The 16,478-nt window shown below is 40.9% G+C and overlaps 1 protein-coding gene across 1 annotated transcript in view; it reads right to left on the bottom strand.

The window, feature by feature from the left end:
- Positions 1-329: 329 nt before the first annotated feature.
- AGXT2 (alanine--glyoxylate aminotransferase 2) overlaps positions 330-16,478 on the bottom strand; it is a 34,587-nt gene continuing 18,438 nt past the window's right edge. The window contains exons 9-14 of the mRNA XM_034442409.3: positions 14,514-14,606; positions 12,248-12,380; positions 8,496-8,584; positions 6,376-6,525; positions 2,175-2,273; positions 330-518 (exon numbers count right to left, since the gene is read on the bottom strand). Coding sequence (XP_034298300.1) covers positions 408-518; positions 2,175-2,273; positions 6,376-6,525; positions 8,496-8,584; positions 12,248-12,380; positions 14,514-14,606 — 675 coding nt within the window. The 3' untranslated portion in view covers positions 330-407. The remainder of the gene's footprint in view (positions 519-2,174; positions 2,274-6,375; positions 6,526-8,495; positions 8,585-12,247; positions 12,381-14,513; positions 14,607-16,478) is intronic.

Consider the following 16,478-nt stretch of genomic DNA (forward strand, 5'->3'; position numbering starts at 1 on the left):
CTTGTGTCTTTACAGCAGAGGATTGGAAAGAATTTATATTCTGCTGCTCAGCTGTTTCCATCTATTTTCCCCTCAGAAGCGTATCCCCAGCACTCAATCTTAAAATCCCTTTGTGCAAAGAGGAAGAAAAGATGGCTCCCGTGTGCTCAGCCAAAACATCAGCTGGGCTTTTGTAAATCACTTATGGACATCACGTCCAGCTGCTGCACAAGTTATAAAACAGCCAAATGGAGTTGCGGGCTGAGAAGCCACCTGCTTTCTGCATGTAATTTTATCCAAATTAATCTTTAAAAAATGACAAATTATGAATCAATGCTTCAGGCAATGAGTTCTGGTTCATGGATTTATTCACAGTGAGTCCAATTCATCTCGTGTGTGTGTGTGTGTGTGTGTGTGTGTAAGTTCTCTTATTTTTCAGCTGTTCTTTCCATATGTCTTATTAAGGCTTCCTGGAAGACAGCCACTGCAAAATCTGCATCTTCCTTCGTAATGCACATCGGAGGTTTAATTCTAAATGTCTTGGGAAAGAAAGAAAAAAAAAAGAGGGAAAATATTATACAGAGAAGAAACTTATTTAAGTAGTAGAGAAGTTTTGGCTGTAGATATAATCACAAAGCAACATACTGTCACCAGTTAAGGGGCAGACGATGGGGATGGACCAAGCTAAAACCATTCCAGCCTACCACAAGCTAAATTTATTGGCCCATCTGTATGGTCCTGCTCTACAATTTATTTTGGAAGCCATTAAAAAAAAAAACAGGTAGCTACAACCAGCCTCTTCCCTTCTCATGAGATCATTTTATGGTGCTGGGCAACCAGCCCACATTTACAGTGACATGTGGTCACAAGGCTGAGTCACAATATTGTTTACCAGAAATTGGCAAAAAAAAGTGCCCATTGTGACAAAGGACCGCTTAATGACTTACAACAGTAATCTGGGGTCAATTATGATCATAAATTGAGAACTGCCTGTATTTCTCTTCCCCGTGCTTTCATGCACAGGCTAATATACCTGAAACAAGCAGGTTTGGAAACAAACATCAGATGCAATTTCATGCACAGACAGTAGTATGTGTTCCTTCTTTTGACAATAATGCATTATTTATGCATTGATATTATTTATATCAGGGATGGCTAATCTTTTTCCCCTCTGGGCCAAACTTTTCTTATTATTTTGAGATCAGGATCAGTAATTAAGGCAAATTTCAGTAAATAAAGCAATTTCAACTTCATCCCGACTCCAGTGACATCACCATGATAATGACAGGGTGATGTCACTGGAGCCGGGATGAGATTGAAATTGTTTTTTACCATCCTAAATTACTTGGAGTCACCCGTCAACTTGGCAAAGTTCAATCTTTTGAAATAGAGTAGAGTAGAGTAGAGTAGAGTAGAGTAGAGTAGAGTAGAATAGAATAGAATAGAATAGAATAGAATAGAATAGAATAGAATAGAATAGAATAGAATAGAATAGAATAGAATAGAATAGAATAGAATTCTCTCTTGGCCAAGTGTGATTGGACACACAGGGAATTTGTCTTGGTGTATACACTCTCAGTGTACATAAAAGAAAAGATACATTCATCAAGAATCATAAGGTACAACACTTAATGATAGACATAGGCTACAAATAAGCAATCAGGAAACAATATCAATATAAATAAAGAGGAATACTTGCTGCCTTAACAGGTAGTCCTTGACTTATGACCACAATCGAGACCCAAAATTTTCACGGCTAAGCAAGACAGTTGTTAAGTGAATTGTGCCCCATTTTACGAACTTTCTTGCCACAGTTGTTAAGTGAATCACTGCAATTGTTAATTATTCAGTGAATCTGGCTTCCCCATTGACTTTGTTGTCAGAAGGCCACAAAAGATAATCGCATGACCCCAGGACATGCAACCGTCATAAATGCGTGCCAGTTGTCAAGAGTCCAAATTTTGATCACATGATCATGGGGATGCTGTAATGGTCGTGAGTGTGAAAAAGAGCCATAAGTCACTTTTTTCAGTGTCATTGTAACTTTGAAAGGTTACTAAATGAATGGTTGTAATTTGAGGACTATTTTTTAAATTATGCAGATCATTAATTTTTCTTCAGCATGGGCCATCCTTCTATCTACTAAAGAACTGGCTATGGTCACAGCTTAATATGATTCTCAACATTTACAATACCTGTAAATGCATCCCTCCTTTGCCAATCAGCAACCCCATGTCCTTGCAGTCTTCCCAAATCTGGTCCATCTCTTCAGCTGGAAGTGGCTGGCGAGTTTCCTGTGAAGAAAATTTAAACTTCAGTTTCCCACCCCCTTTTTTTTTCTCATTTTTTGAAAAAACAGGAACGCATGAAAGAATCAAACAATACATAGCCATTAATCACAGAAAAGTGCATTTTTGTGTTAGGAGCAGGAGTGACATGCTACCGGTTCGCACCGGTTCGAGTGAACCGGTAGTAATAAAAGCTACGGTTGGTCTGAACTGGTATTTCCGACGATCAGCTGTGCCACGTGATTTATATTTGCTAGAAAAAAAGGAAATCCTTCTTTCTAGCGAATCTAAATCGTGCGGCACAGCTGTTCCCCCCCCCCTCGCTGTTCTACTTACCTTCAAACAGCTACTTTTTCCATGCTTGGTGTGCACTGAACATGCATTCGCACACTGTGCGTTTGGTGTGTAATGTGCATGCGCGCGCAGCGTCTGTTTGGTGTGCACTGCGCATGTGTCTGTGCATGTACGAGCAGCAAGCCAGTTTGTTTGTTTATTTATTTATTTATTTATTTATTTATTTATTTATTTATTTATTTATTACAATGCATTAAGCAATAGCCTTCATACTTTTGTATATACCTGCTTAGTAGGGCTTTCGGGCCCCCCCTAAGTGGTGGTCTTTTTTATACAAAGTCAGCTTATTGCCCCCACAATCCGGGTCCTCATTTTACCTACCTCGAAAGGATGGAAGGCTGAGTCAACCTTGAGCCTGGTGAGATTTGAACTCGCAGTAATTGCAGGCAGCTGGCAACTAAGTGCTACTTTAACAGCACTTAGTCCACTGCGCCACCAAGGCTCTTTTAGGTTTTTTTTTTAGTTACAACTCTTTCAGTTGCAACCCGTGGAGGATTTTACCACTGGTTATGAGTCTCTGTGCATGCACAGACATTCAAAAGGTATTTTGAGTTGTTAATGGCAAAGTATTAATAAATAAAATAAAAGATGTAAAGTTGGATATTTTAACATGCAATTTTACAGAATTCCAGATTGACATACCCAGCATCACAGTACATCTTCTATTTTATTGATTGATTAAATTAATATTCTACCATTAAGAACTCAAAATAGCTTTTGAATGTCTGCGCATGCACAAAGGCTCACAAAAATGCAGCAGGTGCAGCATTAATTTTTCAGTAATTGCCATTGTGGGTTACTGGTGTTTGCAAGAAGACTCTACAGTTAGTCCTTGACACATGACTAATCAAAGTTGCCTGTTATGATCATATGTCATAATAGTTGTAAAATAGGTTGGTTGATTTTACTACCTTTTTTTGTAGTGATCATAAAATGGCCACTGTGGTCATTAAGTGAACTAATGGAAGTAAGTGCCAGTTTTCAGCAAAACTATTGTAAAACATGGTCAGGTGACTGCAGGACACGGCAAAGGGCCATAAATTCAGCCATGTTGCTGAGCACCCAAAGTTAGGTCATGTAGCTGCAGAATTAGGTCATGTAACTCCAACTATCAGAAGTTTGAACCTGGGTTGTAGGCAGTGGTGGGATTCAAATTTTTTTACTACTGGTCCTGTGGGCGTGGCTTGGTGGGCGTGGCTTGGTGGGTGTGGCAGGGGAAGGATACTGCAAAATCTCCATTCCCTCCCCACTCCAGGGGAAGGTTACTGCAAAATCCCCATTTCCTCCCGATCAGCTGGGACTCGGGAGGCAGAGAATAGATGGGGGCGGGGCCAGTCAGAGGTGGTATTTACCGGTTCTCCGAACTACTCAAAATTTCTGCTACTGGTTCTCCAGAACTGGTCAGAACCTGCTGAATAACACCTCTGGTTGTAGGTCCCTTTTGCAGGTCAGTCATAACTTTGAATGGTTGCTAAGCAACCGGTCATAAATCGAGGAATATCTGAAATTTCAATAATGCCAGAACAAAGATAGCTCTACAATCAAGCTTCAATGTGTAGTTCTCTGCTCAACTTATTATTATTTTTTGCAGTGTGATTTTAGAACAACTGTTAATATTCAGTTCTGAAACACCTATAGATTTTACTAACTATATTCTGCAGTAGGCATTGGTATCATGGTTGTTTAGTCACTTTAGCATTATATATAATTTTATATAATAGTATACTGCATTCCTCGTGGATTTAATAACCCTAATTATATTTATAATCTTAATGGTGCTAATGTTTTGTGCTAGCACCTTACGATGGAGTTATTTTTATAGTATGTAAATTAGACTTGCAAAACAGGATGGTTTTAATGTTAGTGTTGAATTTAAATTTTGTTGATCATTTTGTTGATTCACCAAAATAAATGGTGAAAATGATCCTTGTCTATTCAGCCCTGGTGAGACCACACCTGGAGTACTGTGTACCATTCTGAGGATTAGAGTTCCAGAAGTCTATTAATTAACAGATTTAACAGATTAACAGAGTTGGAAGGGATCTTGTAGGTCTTCTAGTCCAACCCCCTGCCCAAGGAGGAGATCCTACACCATTTCTGACAGATGGCAGTCCAGTCTCTTCTTGAAAGCTTCCAGTAATGAAGCTCCCACAACTTCCGAAGGCAACTTCTGTTCCATAGGTTGATTGCTCTCACTGTCAGAAAGTTCCTCCTCATTTCCAGGTTGAATCTCTCCTTGTTCAGTTTCCATCCATCATTCCTTGTCTGGCCTTCGGGTGCTTTGGAAAATAGCTTGACCTCCTCCCTTCTGTGATAGCCCCTCAAATATTGGAACACTGCTATCATGTCTCCCCTGGTCCTTCTCTTCATTAGACTAGCCATGCCGAGTACTTGCAACTGTTCATTGTATGTTTTAGCCTCCAGTCCCCTAATTATCTTGGCTGCTCTTCTCTGCACTTTTTCTAGAGTCTCAACGTATTTTTTTATAGTGTGGTGACCAAAACTGGATGCAGTATTCTAGGTGTGGTCTTACTAAGGCTTTATAGAGTGGTATTAGTACCTCACTTGATCTTGATTGTATCACTCTGTTAATGCAATTTAGGATTGCGTTGGTGTAATTGTTACAGATAGTTCAGAGGAGGCCAATAAAAATTATATAAGCCCTTCAGAGCATGTCCTACGGGGATAGAAAGAAAGAAGTTGTACTCTTCAGTTTCAAGGTGTGTTTCTTAACCTTGGCAATTCTAAGATGTGTGGATGTCAACTTCTAGAATTCCCAGGCAATCATGCTGTTTGGGGAATTCTGGGATTTGAAGTTCACACTTCTTAAAGTTGTCAAGATTGGAAACACTGGTCTAGAGTGAAGAAACTGAAGGGAAAAATGCAGGGGTGGGTTCTAAATTTTTTTTACTACCGGTTCTGTAGGCGTGGCTTATTTTGTGGGCGTGGCTTGATGGTCATGTGACAATTATTTAGGATTTAGCAGAGGTACTGGTCTATCAGGCTTTTAACTGCTTGCAGAGCTGTACCAATCTACCCATTTATTTTTGCAGGCACTGATCTACTCATGTATTTTTGCAGGCACTGATCTACTCATGTATTTTTGCAGGCACCGATCTACTCATTTGTTTCTTTTAACACTGATCAGCTGTAGGGCAGCCCTTTGAAGCCTGCTGCAAGAGTTTAAACAGTTTTTTTCCCTCTAGCCATCAGCTGGGACTCAGGAGGCAGAAATAGATTGGGGGTGGGGCCAAATAAAAGGTAAAAATAACATGGGGGGGGCAGAACTGATTCAGTGACATCATATCATCACCGCTACCGGCTCGGGAGAACTGGGCCGAACTGGGAGGAACCCACCACTGGAAACATGATATGATAGCTATCATGGTGAGGTACGTAAAGGGAAGCTACAGAGAAGATAGTCAGAAATTATTTGACCTGGCCCCAAAAATTAGGGGTAGAAATAGCAACCATGTGTTTAAAAATTATTAGATTTTAAAGGAAAATCTTCTGGTCAATAGCACTTATACAACAGTGAATAATGAACAACAGTGAACGTTCCATTGGAATCCAAAGGTTATAAGTTTTCCTTCTCTGTGTTATTTTTTTTTTTTAAATAACCATCTCTCATTAGTGGCAAATTGGTTTTCCTGCATATTGCATTGGGTTGGACTAAATGACCTTTGTTGTCCTTTCCAGTTCAATGCAAGTACCTCACAGGCACTATAGCCCTCCCCCCAAGTGCAGTCCATACCTTATTCTGGACCATCTCTATCCCAATCATAAGTCCTTTGCCACGAACATCTCCAACACTTTCAAACTTATCCCGCAGCTTTGCAAACTCTAGAAGCAAGTGAGTTCCGATCTCTTGGCAATTTTTTTGCAAGCCATCTTCCGCTATTGCCTAGACACACAAAAACCATAGAAGGAAACCATCAAGCATTCAGAAATAGCATTGCCGGCACATTTAGTTCTACAAGGGGCCTTAAAAACTAGACGGTAATAACTTTGATCAGATCGTAGCCAGTCAAAAAAGATTAAAATCTCAAATCAACTTCATTATGCGCCAACACATGGAGAAATTCTGGAGTACATTTGATCTAATACAATACAGGTAGTCCTTGACTTTCAACAGTTCATTTAGTGACCGTTCAAAGTTACAACAGCACTGAAAAAAGTGACTTATGACCATTTTTTTACAGTCACAACCTTTGCAGGGTCCCCATGATCATGTGATCCAAACTCAGATTCTTGTGCAACAGGTTCATACTTATGACCATTGCAGTGTCCCAAAGTCATGTGATCACTTTTTGCAACCTTCTGACAAGCAAAGTCAATGGGGAAGCCAGATTCACTTAACAACCAGGTTACTAACTTATCAACTGCAGTGATTCACTTAACAACGATGGCAAGAAATGTTGTAAAATGGGGCAAAACTGACTTAACAAATTCTCACTTAACAACATAATTTTTTGGGTCAATTGTTGTCATAAGTCGAGGATTACCTGCATTGACGGGCTTGGGGGGGGGGGAGGATCCACCATTAAAATATTTTCAATATATTTGCATGAAATGCTTGTGACCCACATTAAAAAGGGTGTAGAGCTTCAACCACCCAAAATACTGGTCTCAATATTTTGCAAATATCCCTGGCAATATGGAGAATATGCAACTTTCTTGCTGTCAAATATAGTGGAAATTATACATGCATATTTTTTTCCTCCTGTTCCACTGCGTTCGATTCTTGGAAACTGGACAAATCCCTGCAGTTTTCTTGGCAAGGTTTTTCAAAAGTGGTTGACCTTTGCCTCCTTCCCAGGCTGAGAGAAAGAGATTGGCCCAAGGTCACCCAGCTGGCTTCACGCCCAAAGTGGTACTAGAACTCACCCTCTCCCAGTTTCTGGCCTGATGCCTTAATCATCACATCAAACTGGCTCTCTACATATGTGTAACATCCCATTAATTTCACTGGAATTTGCAATAGATAAATAATCTGCATTAATCTATCTACATGGAATCCATATTTTTAGTGCTTATTACATGAATTGTCATGTGCCAGCATGTAACTTTTATATACTGTTGTTGCTCTCTAGCCCCATCTAGTGTCCAGAGGGACAACTATGCCCTAACATAGGATCTTTATATACTGTTGTTGCTCTCTAGCCCCATCTAGTGGCCAGAGAGACAAATACCAAGTATATTGTTTGAAGCTGACCCAACCCATTTTACCCATCAGCCAGCACTCTCAAACCAAGGGCACGCTGGGAAGCCAGACTCCATTTCCTTTAACATTTGGAGAAGGCAGAAGCACAAAGAAGAATCCATCTTCATCTGTGGCGCATGGTCATCCAAGGACAAACCCACATCCCACACACACAGCATCTCTGGTGAGATTTAAATTGCTTGCATTTATTCATTATTATGTTCAGCAGTAATTTAATACTGTCTATCTTGTATTTGGTTCTCATTATATGTATCCCTATTTTTCCCAGTTTCACAATATCCTGTTCTTTCAATAAAGCATTCAGATCTATGCACACGGTCTGTTTTATTGGAGGATAGATGGGTTTAGCTGCATGTTAAGCTACACACAGACTAACATGTAGTGGGGTGCAGAACATGAATGGAAACCTTCAGTCTGCATTTGCTTTCCCTGCATTTAAACAGAGAGGTAAGTTATGTTTGAAAATAAATCGTTTTGCTAGAAATGAATACTCTCTAGCCAAGGTGACTAAATGTGCATGCATTAAGGCACAGCAAGCCATCCTTTTGGGAACCAAAAGTCCTTTAATTTAAGGGGTGGGGGTGGAAAGCAATTTTGTCAACGCTCATAAATAATAATATATCTAAAAACCAATGCAAACATTTTCTTACATCCAGAACTGCAGATCCAACTGCACAAGCCACCGGATTGCCTCCAAATGTGTTGAAGTGGAGGTTGTCTGTCAAACCGTGTGCAATTTCTAAAACCAAAACATATCAGTATTAATAAATGAAGCTGTCAAGTCATTCATTAAAGAGATCAGCATCTGGAAGAAACATAAAAAGAGAGACCTAAAAAAAGGTGCTAGAATGTGCAGAAGCAGATAAATTAACAATGGAACTAAAAGACCTAGAGGAAACAATTTATTACGAGACATGGAATAGATGGTATAATTGGTTGGAGAAAGAATCCAAAATTAATGTATAAACATTAGAGAAGAGCAAAATAGTTATTGTGTAATAGATAGATATAAATTGTAGTGAATATAGAAATTAGTAAGTAATATATAAAATGTATGTGTATATAGTTGGTTAAAAGATAAAATAGACATTATTAAAGATGCCAGTATCATAAAGCTGTAAAAATGTAACAAGGATGTTAAAGATGTAAATGTTGAATAAAAAATATTTTTTAAAAAAAGAGAGAGAGACCTACATTTACAATGCAGGTAGTCCTTGACTTACAATCATTCGTGACTTACAAGAGATCCTCACCCTTACAAACACGGCAGCTTTCTCACAATCATGTGATCAAAATTTGGGTGTTTGGCAACTGGCATATATATTTACAGATATTGTAAATGTTGAGATGCATATTAATGATCAGACCTGTTGTGGAGGGTTGGCCGCCGGCCCCTCCAGCAGCCGAATCAGATGAGGAGGAGGAACAGGAGTCAGGGTCAACATTAAGGCAACCTGAGAACTCCGAGAGGGAAGAGGGAATGGAATTGTCAGAGAGAGAGACAGAGGTGGAGTCTGGGCCGTCCGTCAGCCCTCAGATGGAGAGTCAACAGCCCCCAGGTCTGGAGGTGGCTGATGAGGAAAAGGAGGAACAGCTGTGCCCGATGCAGAGATGCACAGAGGAGAGGAGAGCAGTGGAAATCTGTGGGCTGATCCTTGGGATGGAAGAGCCACTGCTGCTAACGAAGCCCTATCCTAGCTCTGGGGATAAAAGGCAGGGGGCAGAGATGAATAGATGTGGCAGACAACTATTCATCTCCCTGCTGGACTGACTTGTTAGCTTGCTGTGAGAGAGAAACCTTTTGCTCGGGCTGCTGGCGCTCCTAATAAAGGAATCATTGCTTCAACTATAGCGGGTTTGTCGTGTTTGGGGAGCTGGGTCAGAACAAGACCATAGTATGATGGTTGCAGTGTCCCAGGGACAAGTAATTGTCTGCAATCTTCCCAGCTTGCTTCCAACAAGCAAAGTCAACAGGGAGAAACCGGATTTGCTTAAAGACTGTAGGATTCATTTAACAACTGCAGAGATCTGCTTAATAACTGTGGCAATAAAGGTCGTAAAATTGGATGCAATTCGGTTAACAACCTCTTTGTTTCGCAATGGAAATTCTGGTCCTAACTTCAGTTGTAAGTTGAGGACTAACTGTAATTGGAACCTCAGTGTTAACCATAGTGACTCAGAAGATTGTTTGTGAACCTGTGCTCTCAATATTCAGTGGGTCAGACTGACAGTAAGTTTGTATGCAGTCAAAGCCCTTTCCACTTAAAATGATTTTTATCTAAAGGTTTCTTTGGTTTATGCAAATACCAGAGACAGGTGCCCATCATCTAATGCAAAGTCATTCATTCATTCAATTCACCTGAATTAATAGGCTGAATTATGCATTTGAACTAGATTTGTTTACACTGCAAAACCAGAAGCAAGCCAGATTGCATTAAAAAGTAATTCATTTATTTTTTTTCCAGTCAAGGTATCCAAAAAACTACAGTATCACATTATTATTTGACAATTAATCACTGCAATTCTACCAGTTCATTTTCATACCCCTGACTTGAGGCAGCTGCAAAAATGAAAAAGACGTTAACAATTCCATGGTGATCAGAATAACCTCATTCAACCATGTCTGTGGAGATTCCCAGTCATTCAACTATATTTGCCTAATCTTTTTGCATTTTAAACTTATGATTATAAAATTTATGACTGGCTGCTTCCTAGAAATATGAAAATTTAATAGAATAGGGGCTTTGGGGTTTAGTTTCTGTTGATTGAGAGTGGAATAAAAACTGATAGCATCTTTGAAACATTTATTTTAATTTAAAATAGGCAGGTGGAACATAATGGAAGAAAAGTGTACGATTATATTGCGGGCCAGCTGCTGTTGACTGGAGATTACATCTGTTATGATAAAGTCATAGGGTAACCCTTAAAGAATAACACAATTATTTCATAAGCATACATGAATCGCAGTTCGGTTTATCCTATTAACAGAACATTGTAGTGACAGCATTTTTATAAACCCCAGCTGAGACACGGGCAGGAAAGGGAAAACGAACAAGAGAGAGACAGAGAGAATAAGAATTAGAGTCAGTGACCAATTAATAGAGTCCATTCGGAGTGTTTGCTTGTGATTTTTCTCTATATGAGATAAAATTCTACTCATCCAGCAAAATTTATTCTCTCATGCATGTTCAGTAATAATGAGTGTACATGCCCAAAGGCAAAGAAATATTGGAATCTGATAAAAAGTTGGTTGGAAGAAATTTTGTTAATAAACATAGAAGTCAAACTTGAATTTTTCCTTTTGGGAATGACAGAGGGCAAATACACGAAAGACATACCGGTAAATTATCTACTACTGCATATACTTATAGCGGCACAGATAGCCTTTGCGCACAAGTGGAAAGAGAAAGATACCCCAACCGAAGAGGAAATACTACTAAAAATACTGGATAGCTCTGCAGACAAGGCATTGTAATTTAACACCAGCTGTCTGCAATTAAAATAAGTTTGAATCTTGCCAGGCTCAAGGTTGCCTCAGCCTTCCATCCTTTCTAAGGTAGGTAAATTGAGGACCCAGTTTGTGGGGGCAATAAACTGACTTTGTATAAATATACAAAAGTATGAAGGCTATTGCTTAACGCACTGTAAGCCGCCCTGAGTCTCCGGAGAGGGCGGCATATAAATAATAAAAAAAAACTGCGCAGAAATGGATAGATTCACCTTGGAACTCAAGGATAAAAGCAAAACATTGTATTATAAAATCTGGGCAAAATTCTATGAATGGTTAGATAAAAGGAGGATAGCCGAGACAAATGTGTAGTGTTAGACTAGAATTATATACGTTATTATAGATAAATATGTATGTGAATTGTATAGATAGATATATGTAGGTATAGATATATATAATTGTATAGGAATAAGGTATAAATTATTATTATTACACTATAAATAACGTATAAGGTGTAAGGAATATATTATTATATTATCATTAGTATATTATGTATTAATGGAAGATGCTTGGAACCAGTGATGTCATATCTATGTCCAATGTTTTTAATTTTGAACTACTAATAAAAAACTTTAAAATAATAATAATGAGTGTACATGCTAAGGTCAAGGATAACATGCAACCAAAATTATTTTTCATAGCCCTCCAGATCTCTGGAAAAATGATGGTGGAAAACTGTGGAATGGTATTCTGACATTTTGAAGCAGGAACATAGCCTTAAGGAACGTATAACATTGTTGGGGAAGAAAACCTCAAAATTCCTCTCCAACCCAGAAAAACAACAGAGAATTACCCGACGTTTCTTTCACTTTGATGTGATTGCACCTCCTATGTGGCCTCACCTACACCCCCAGACCTTGTGCGTGAAAAGGTTGTTCACCAAGCAGTTCTTACCCGCTGTAGTCACAACTGCTGCCATGGGAAAGCCGTTACCAATTCCTTTGGCCATGGTAACTATGTCTGGAACGACACCGTGTCCTTGAAATCCCCAGAAATGGCTGCCCGTTCGACCAAATCCAGTCTGAACCTTCAGGGAGCAAAGAAAAGGTGCTTTACAAAGATTTGGAGCAGGGGTATCAAACTCGATTTCATTGAGGGCCACATCAGGCTCGTGTTTGACTTTGGGGGCCGGGTAGGCGTGGATGGGGCGGGGTGGGCATGGCCCTCTGCCAGCAAAGATGGAGCTTGTGGGGGTGCAGGCAACCCCCTCGGCCCCATTTTCAGCAGGCCTTCTGCAGCCTTCTGCCAGTGAAAATGGAGCTCAGGGGGGCTGTTCGTGGCTCTCCCAAGCTCCATTTTCACTGGCAGAGGCACCACAGACCGGTCCTTTGCTGTTTCCAGGGTGACCCCACAGGCCAAATCTTCCAACCCGCGGGCCTTGAGTTTGACACCTCTGGTTTACAGCATGGCAGGCTGGGGAAATCTGGGAGTTGAAGTCCATGGATCTTAAAGTTGCCAAGGTTGGACACCCTGCTATAGAGTTTCTCTATATACCGTATTTTTCAGAGTATGAGATGCACCTTTTTCCCCCCTAAAAGGGAGTGAAAATTTAGGTGCGTCTTATACACCGAATGTAGTCCCGCCCACCCACTGGCCCCCACCCTTTGGCCTCTGCCTCGCAGCAGTTACCTCCTTGCAAGCAAACAGCAAGAAAAAACAGCTCCTTTCAGCTTCAGCACAGCCTAATTAGCACAAGTTGATTGGATCGGCCTCCCGACTCCCAGCTGATTTGCTCTCAGTTGTTTTGCGCAAGGCTCTGCTGCTTGCTGCAAAGAGGTAAATTGCTGGAGCAGATTTTTTTTCCCTTGTGCTAATCAAGCTATGCTAAAAACGAAAATGAAAGTAAAGCAAGCTGTTCGCTGTTTGCTGCAACGAGGCAAAATTGCTCGGAGGCAGAGAGATATTTCTTTTTCTTCTTTTCCTCACCAAAAAACGTAGGTATGTCTTATACTCCGGTGCGTCTTATACTCCGAAAAATACGGTAAGTAGCATCTATATTTTAAGGCAATTGTTTCCTGATAGGAAATTGTATCTGTTCACTGTCAGGTTTGATAAGAGATTCTCAATCATCCAGGTCATGGTTATCCCAAAGGTGTATTTTTCTCCCTCAAAGGCAAGTGGGGTTTTGTTTTGTTTTTTCTTTGAAAACATTTCGCTTCTCATTAAAGAAGCTTTTTCTTCTGAAGAAGAAGTTCTGAAGAAGCTTTCTGGATATGAAATGAAACCTTTTCAAAAGAAAAATCTCAAGAAAGTCCAGTTGCCTTTTGAAAAAAAACACCTTTGGTTTCACTGTCAGATATACTACATGTATGCCAGTATTTCATCAGCTGTTCTTACACAGAAGTGACTTCCAAACTGAAATCTGTGTATGGTAAAGTCCTTAGAGAAAACACCACCCACTTCTCCCAAGTTTAAATTTTGTTCTGTCTTTGTTTTCCATTCATTTCTAGAAGACACACCGACTACTTTAGTTGTAGGAGGGATAGTTCCAGGGGTGAAATGCTCCCGGTTTGGACCGGATTGCCCGATCCGGTAGCGATGGAGGTGGGTGGTTCAGAGAACCGGTAGCAAAAATCCCTCCCCCCCCATGCCCATCTGAGCTGCGCGATCATCAGATGCTTTTTTTCTTTTAAATGGCTCTGACGATCCAAGCTGAGTTGCCTGATCGTCAAGGCAACTCAGCTGGGATTGTCAGAGCCATTTAAAAGAAAAAAACTTTTTTTCTTTTAAATGCCTCTGACGATCCAAGCTCTGACGATCCAAGCTGAGTTGCCTGATCGGCAGTGGGTTTTTTAAAAACCCTCTGACGATCAGGCAACTCAGCTGGGATTGTCAGACCCTTTTGAAAGCATTTTTTTACAACCTCAAGAGGTTGTAAAAAAAATGGTTTTAAAAGTTAAAAAAAAATGGCCACACCCATCCAGTCACATTACCCCCCTAGCCCACAGAACTGGTAGTAGCAAATTTTAGATTTCACCACTGGATAGTTCCCTCAGGCTAACTTGTTTTGCAAAGTCCTCTTCAAATGTTTTGTAGAGTCCCAATCCCAGTGACCCCGCCAGTCCAAGCCTTTTGCTCTTCCAATGATATCTCAAATAGCTGTCCTGGTAGAAACGCTGCACATAAAATCTGGAGGCGGGAGTCACATTCAGGTATTTACCTCGTCTGCAATGCAGAGACCTCCCCTTTCACGCACCAACTGATAAGCCTCCTTTAAGAATCCTTTGGGAAACTGAACGGCTCCATTTACTCCCTGGAGAAAGCAGACAGACAGGATCAAAGGAAATGGTGACCTTCCTTTCATGGAAGAAAATTCCACACAGAATCATAGGGCTGGAAGGGATCGCGGAGGTTTTCTGGTCCAACTGCCTGCTCAAGACAGTTGGTCTCGTGCCACCCCAGTCAAACGGTCATCCAGTCTATTTTTGAAAACCTCCAGGGATGGAGCACCCATAACTCAAAGACAACCTATTCCATTGATTAATTGCTCTCACTGTCAGAAATGTTATACTTGCTTCTATGTTAGATCTCTTCTTGATAAGCTTCCACACATTATTTCGTGTCCTGATCTCTGATGCCCTAAACCAGGGATCTGCAACCTTAAACACTCAAAGAGCCATTTGGACCACTTTCCCACAGAAAAGAAAACACCGGGAGTCACAAAACCTGGGTGGGCGTGGCCAACTCAACATCACTCCCATCCAGTCACATGACCCCCGCAGCCACGCTTACCCAGGTTTTGTGGTTCCCAGTGTTTTCTGTGGGAAATGGATCTCTCTATCTCCCTCCCTTCCTTCCCTCTCTCCCCCTCTCTCCCTCCCTCTCATTTCTATTTTTCTCTCTTTTTCCTCTCCCTCTCTCTCCTTTCTCTTTCTTTCTTTCTCTTTCTTCCTTTCTCTCCCCCTTATCTCTCTCATTTGTTTCCCTCTTTTTTCCCTCTCTCTCATTCTCTCCCTTCAGCTCTCTCTCATTTCTCTCTCCTCTCCCCCTCTCTCTCCCCCTTCTCTCTTTCTCAATTACGTGACCAGGTCGGCAGGGAGCTGCAGGAGAGGGATCAAAGAGTCACATGCGGCTCTGGAGCCACGGGTTGCCGACACCCACCCTAAACAATAAGTCAGTCCACTCTCAACAGCCCCTCAGGTACTATGGAGGCAGCTATCATGTCCCCCCTAATCCTTCTCTTCGGTAGGCTAGTGTCAGCACTTCAACCTGCATTTACTCTAGTGCTGACATAAGAAGGAGAAGCGAAGGGGTCTGGAAAGGGACGGCTGACTTTTCACCTGCTTATTTTCCCTGGAGATAATGTTTCCGAGGAGATGAGATGGGAGGGGGGAATTCCTTTGAGTTGGAGTAGATTAGGGGTAGAATGACTTGGAAGATGGCCAATGAGTGCAGGGGAGTGGGTAACGGAAAGGGAGGGTTTTGGGGCTGGAAGTCAGTGTTGGCTTCGTTTGGAGTCAGGTTAGGATGTCGTGCTCAATAAATAGGAGTTTTTTCTTCAAAGATTTTGTTTGAAATGCATTTTATTCGAGACGACCTCAAAACTTGACAGCTAGACATACCTAGCTCCCACAAATGTTTATCATAAAATTTAGCCTTCAGGCCCATTATCATCCTTTTGCTCTTCTCTGCACACTTTCCAAGTTCTCACTGTCTTTTTTGTATCATGATGACCAGAATTGGATGCAGTATTGCAATTGTGGTTTCTCTAGTATCCGGGATCATGCGATCACCATTTACACCTTGCGTAATTGCTGTAGTCCTGGTGATGCACTTCATTCCACACAACCAGGAGATGGCACTGTTGAATTTATTTTCCTTTCATCCAATTACCTGTTTTTTGCTGAAGTTTCATTCCCCAAACTAGGTAACATCATCAGTGCTAGTCTTGATGATGTTACCTAGTTTGGGGAATGAAATGTCTGCAAGAAAATAAGCAAGCTCAGAGAGCGCCAAAGACCCCTCATTTTAACCGTGAGCTACAAATATTCTCCTTTATTAGTAGATTATCTGGATAGGAGAACAGGAATGCAGAAAGTGTGAGCATATAATAAAAGTGTGAATCCTCCTACACAGGTAGACACAGAAGGCTAAGACAGTAATGGGAGCTCACCTCGTCATGCAG

This window comes from Pantherophis guttatus, chromosome 2, assembly GCF_059756535.1.
Source record: "Pantherophis guttatus breed Tessera chromosome 2, ASM5975653v1, whole genome shotgun sequence".
In the NCBI taxonomy this organism is placed as follows: Eukaryota; Metazoa; Chordata; class Lepidosauria; order Squamata; family Colubridae; genus Pantherophis; species Pantherophis guttatus.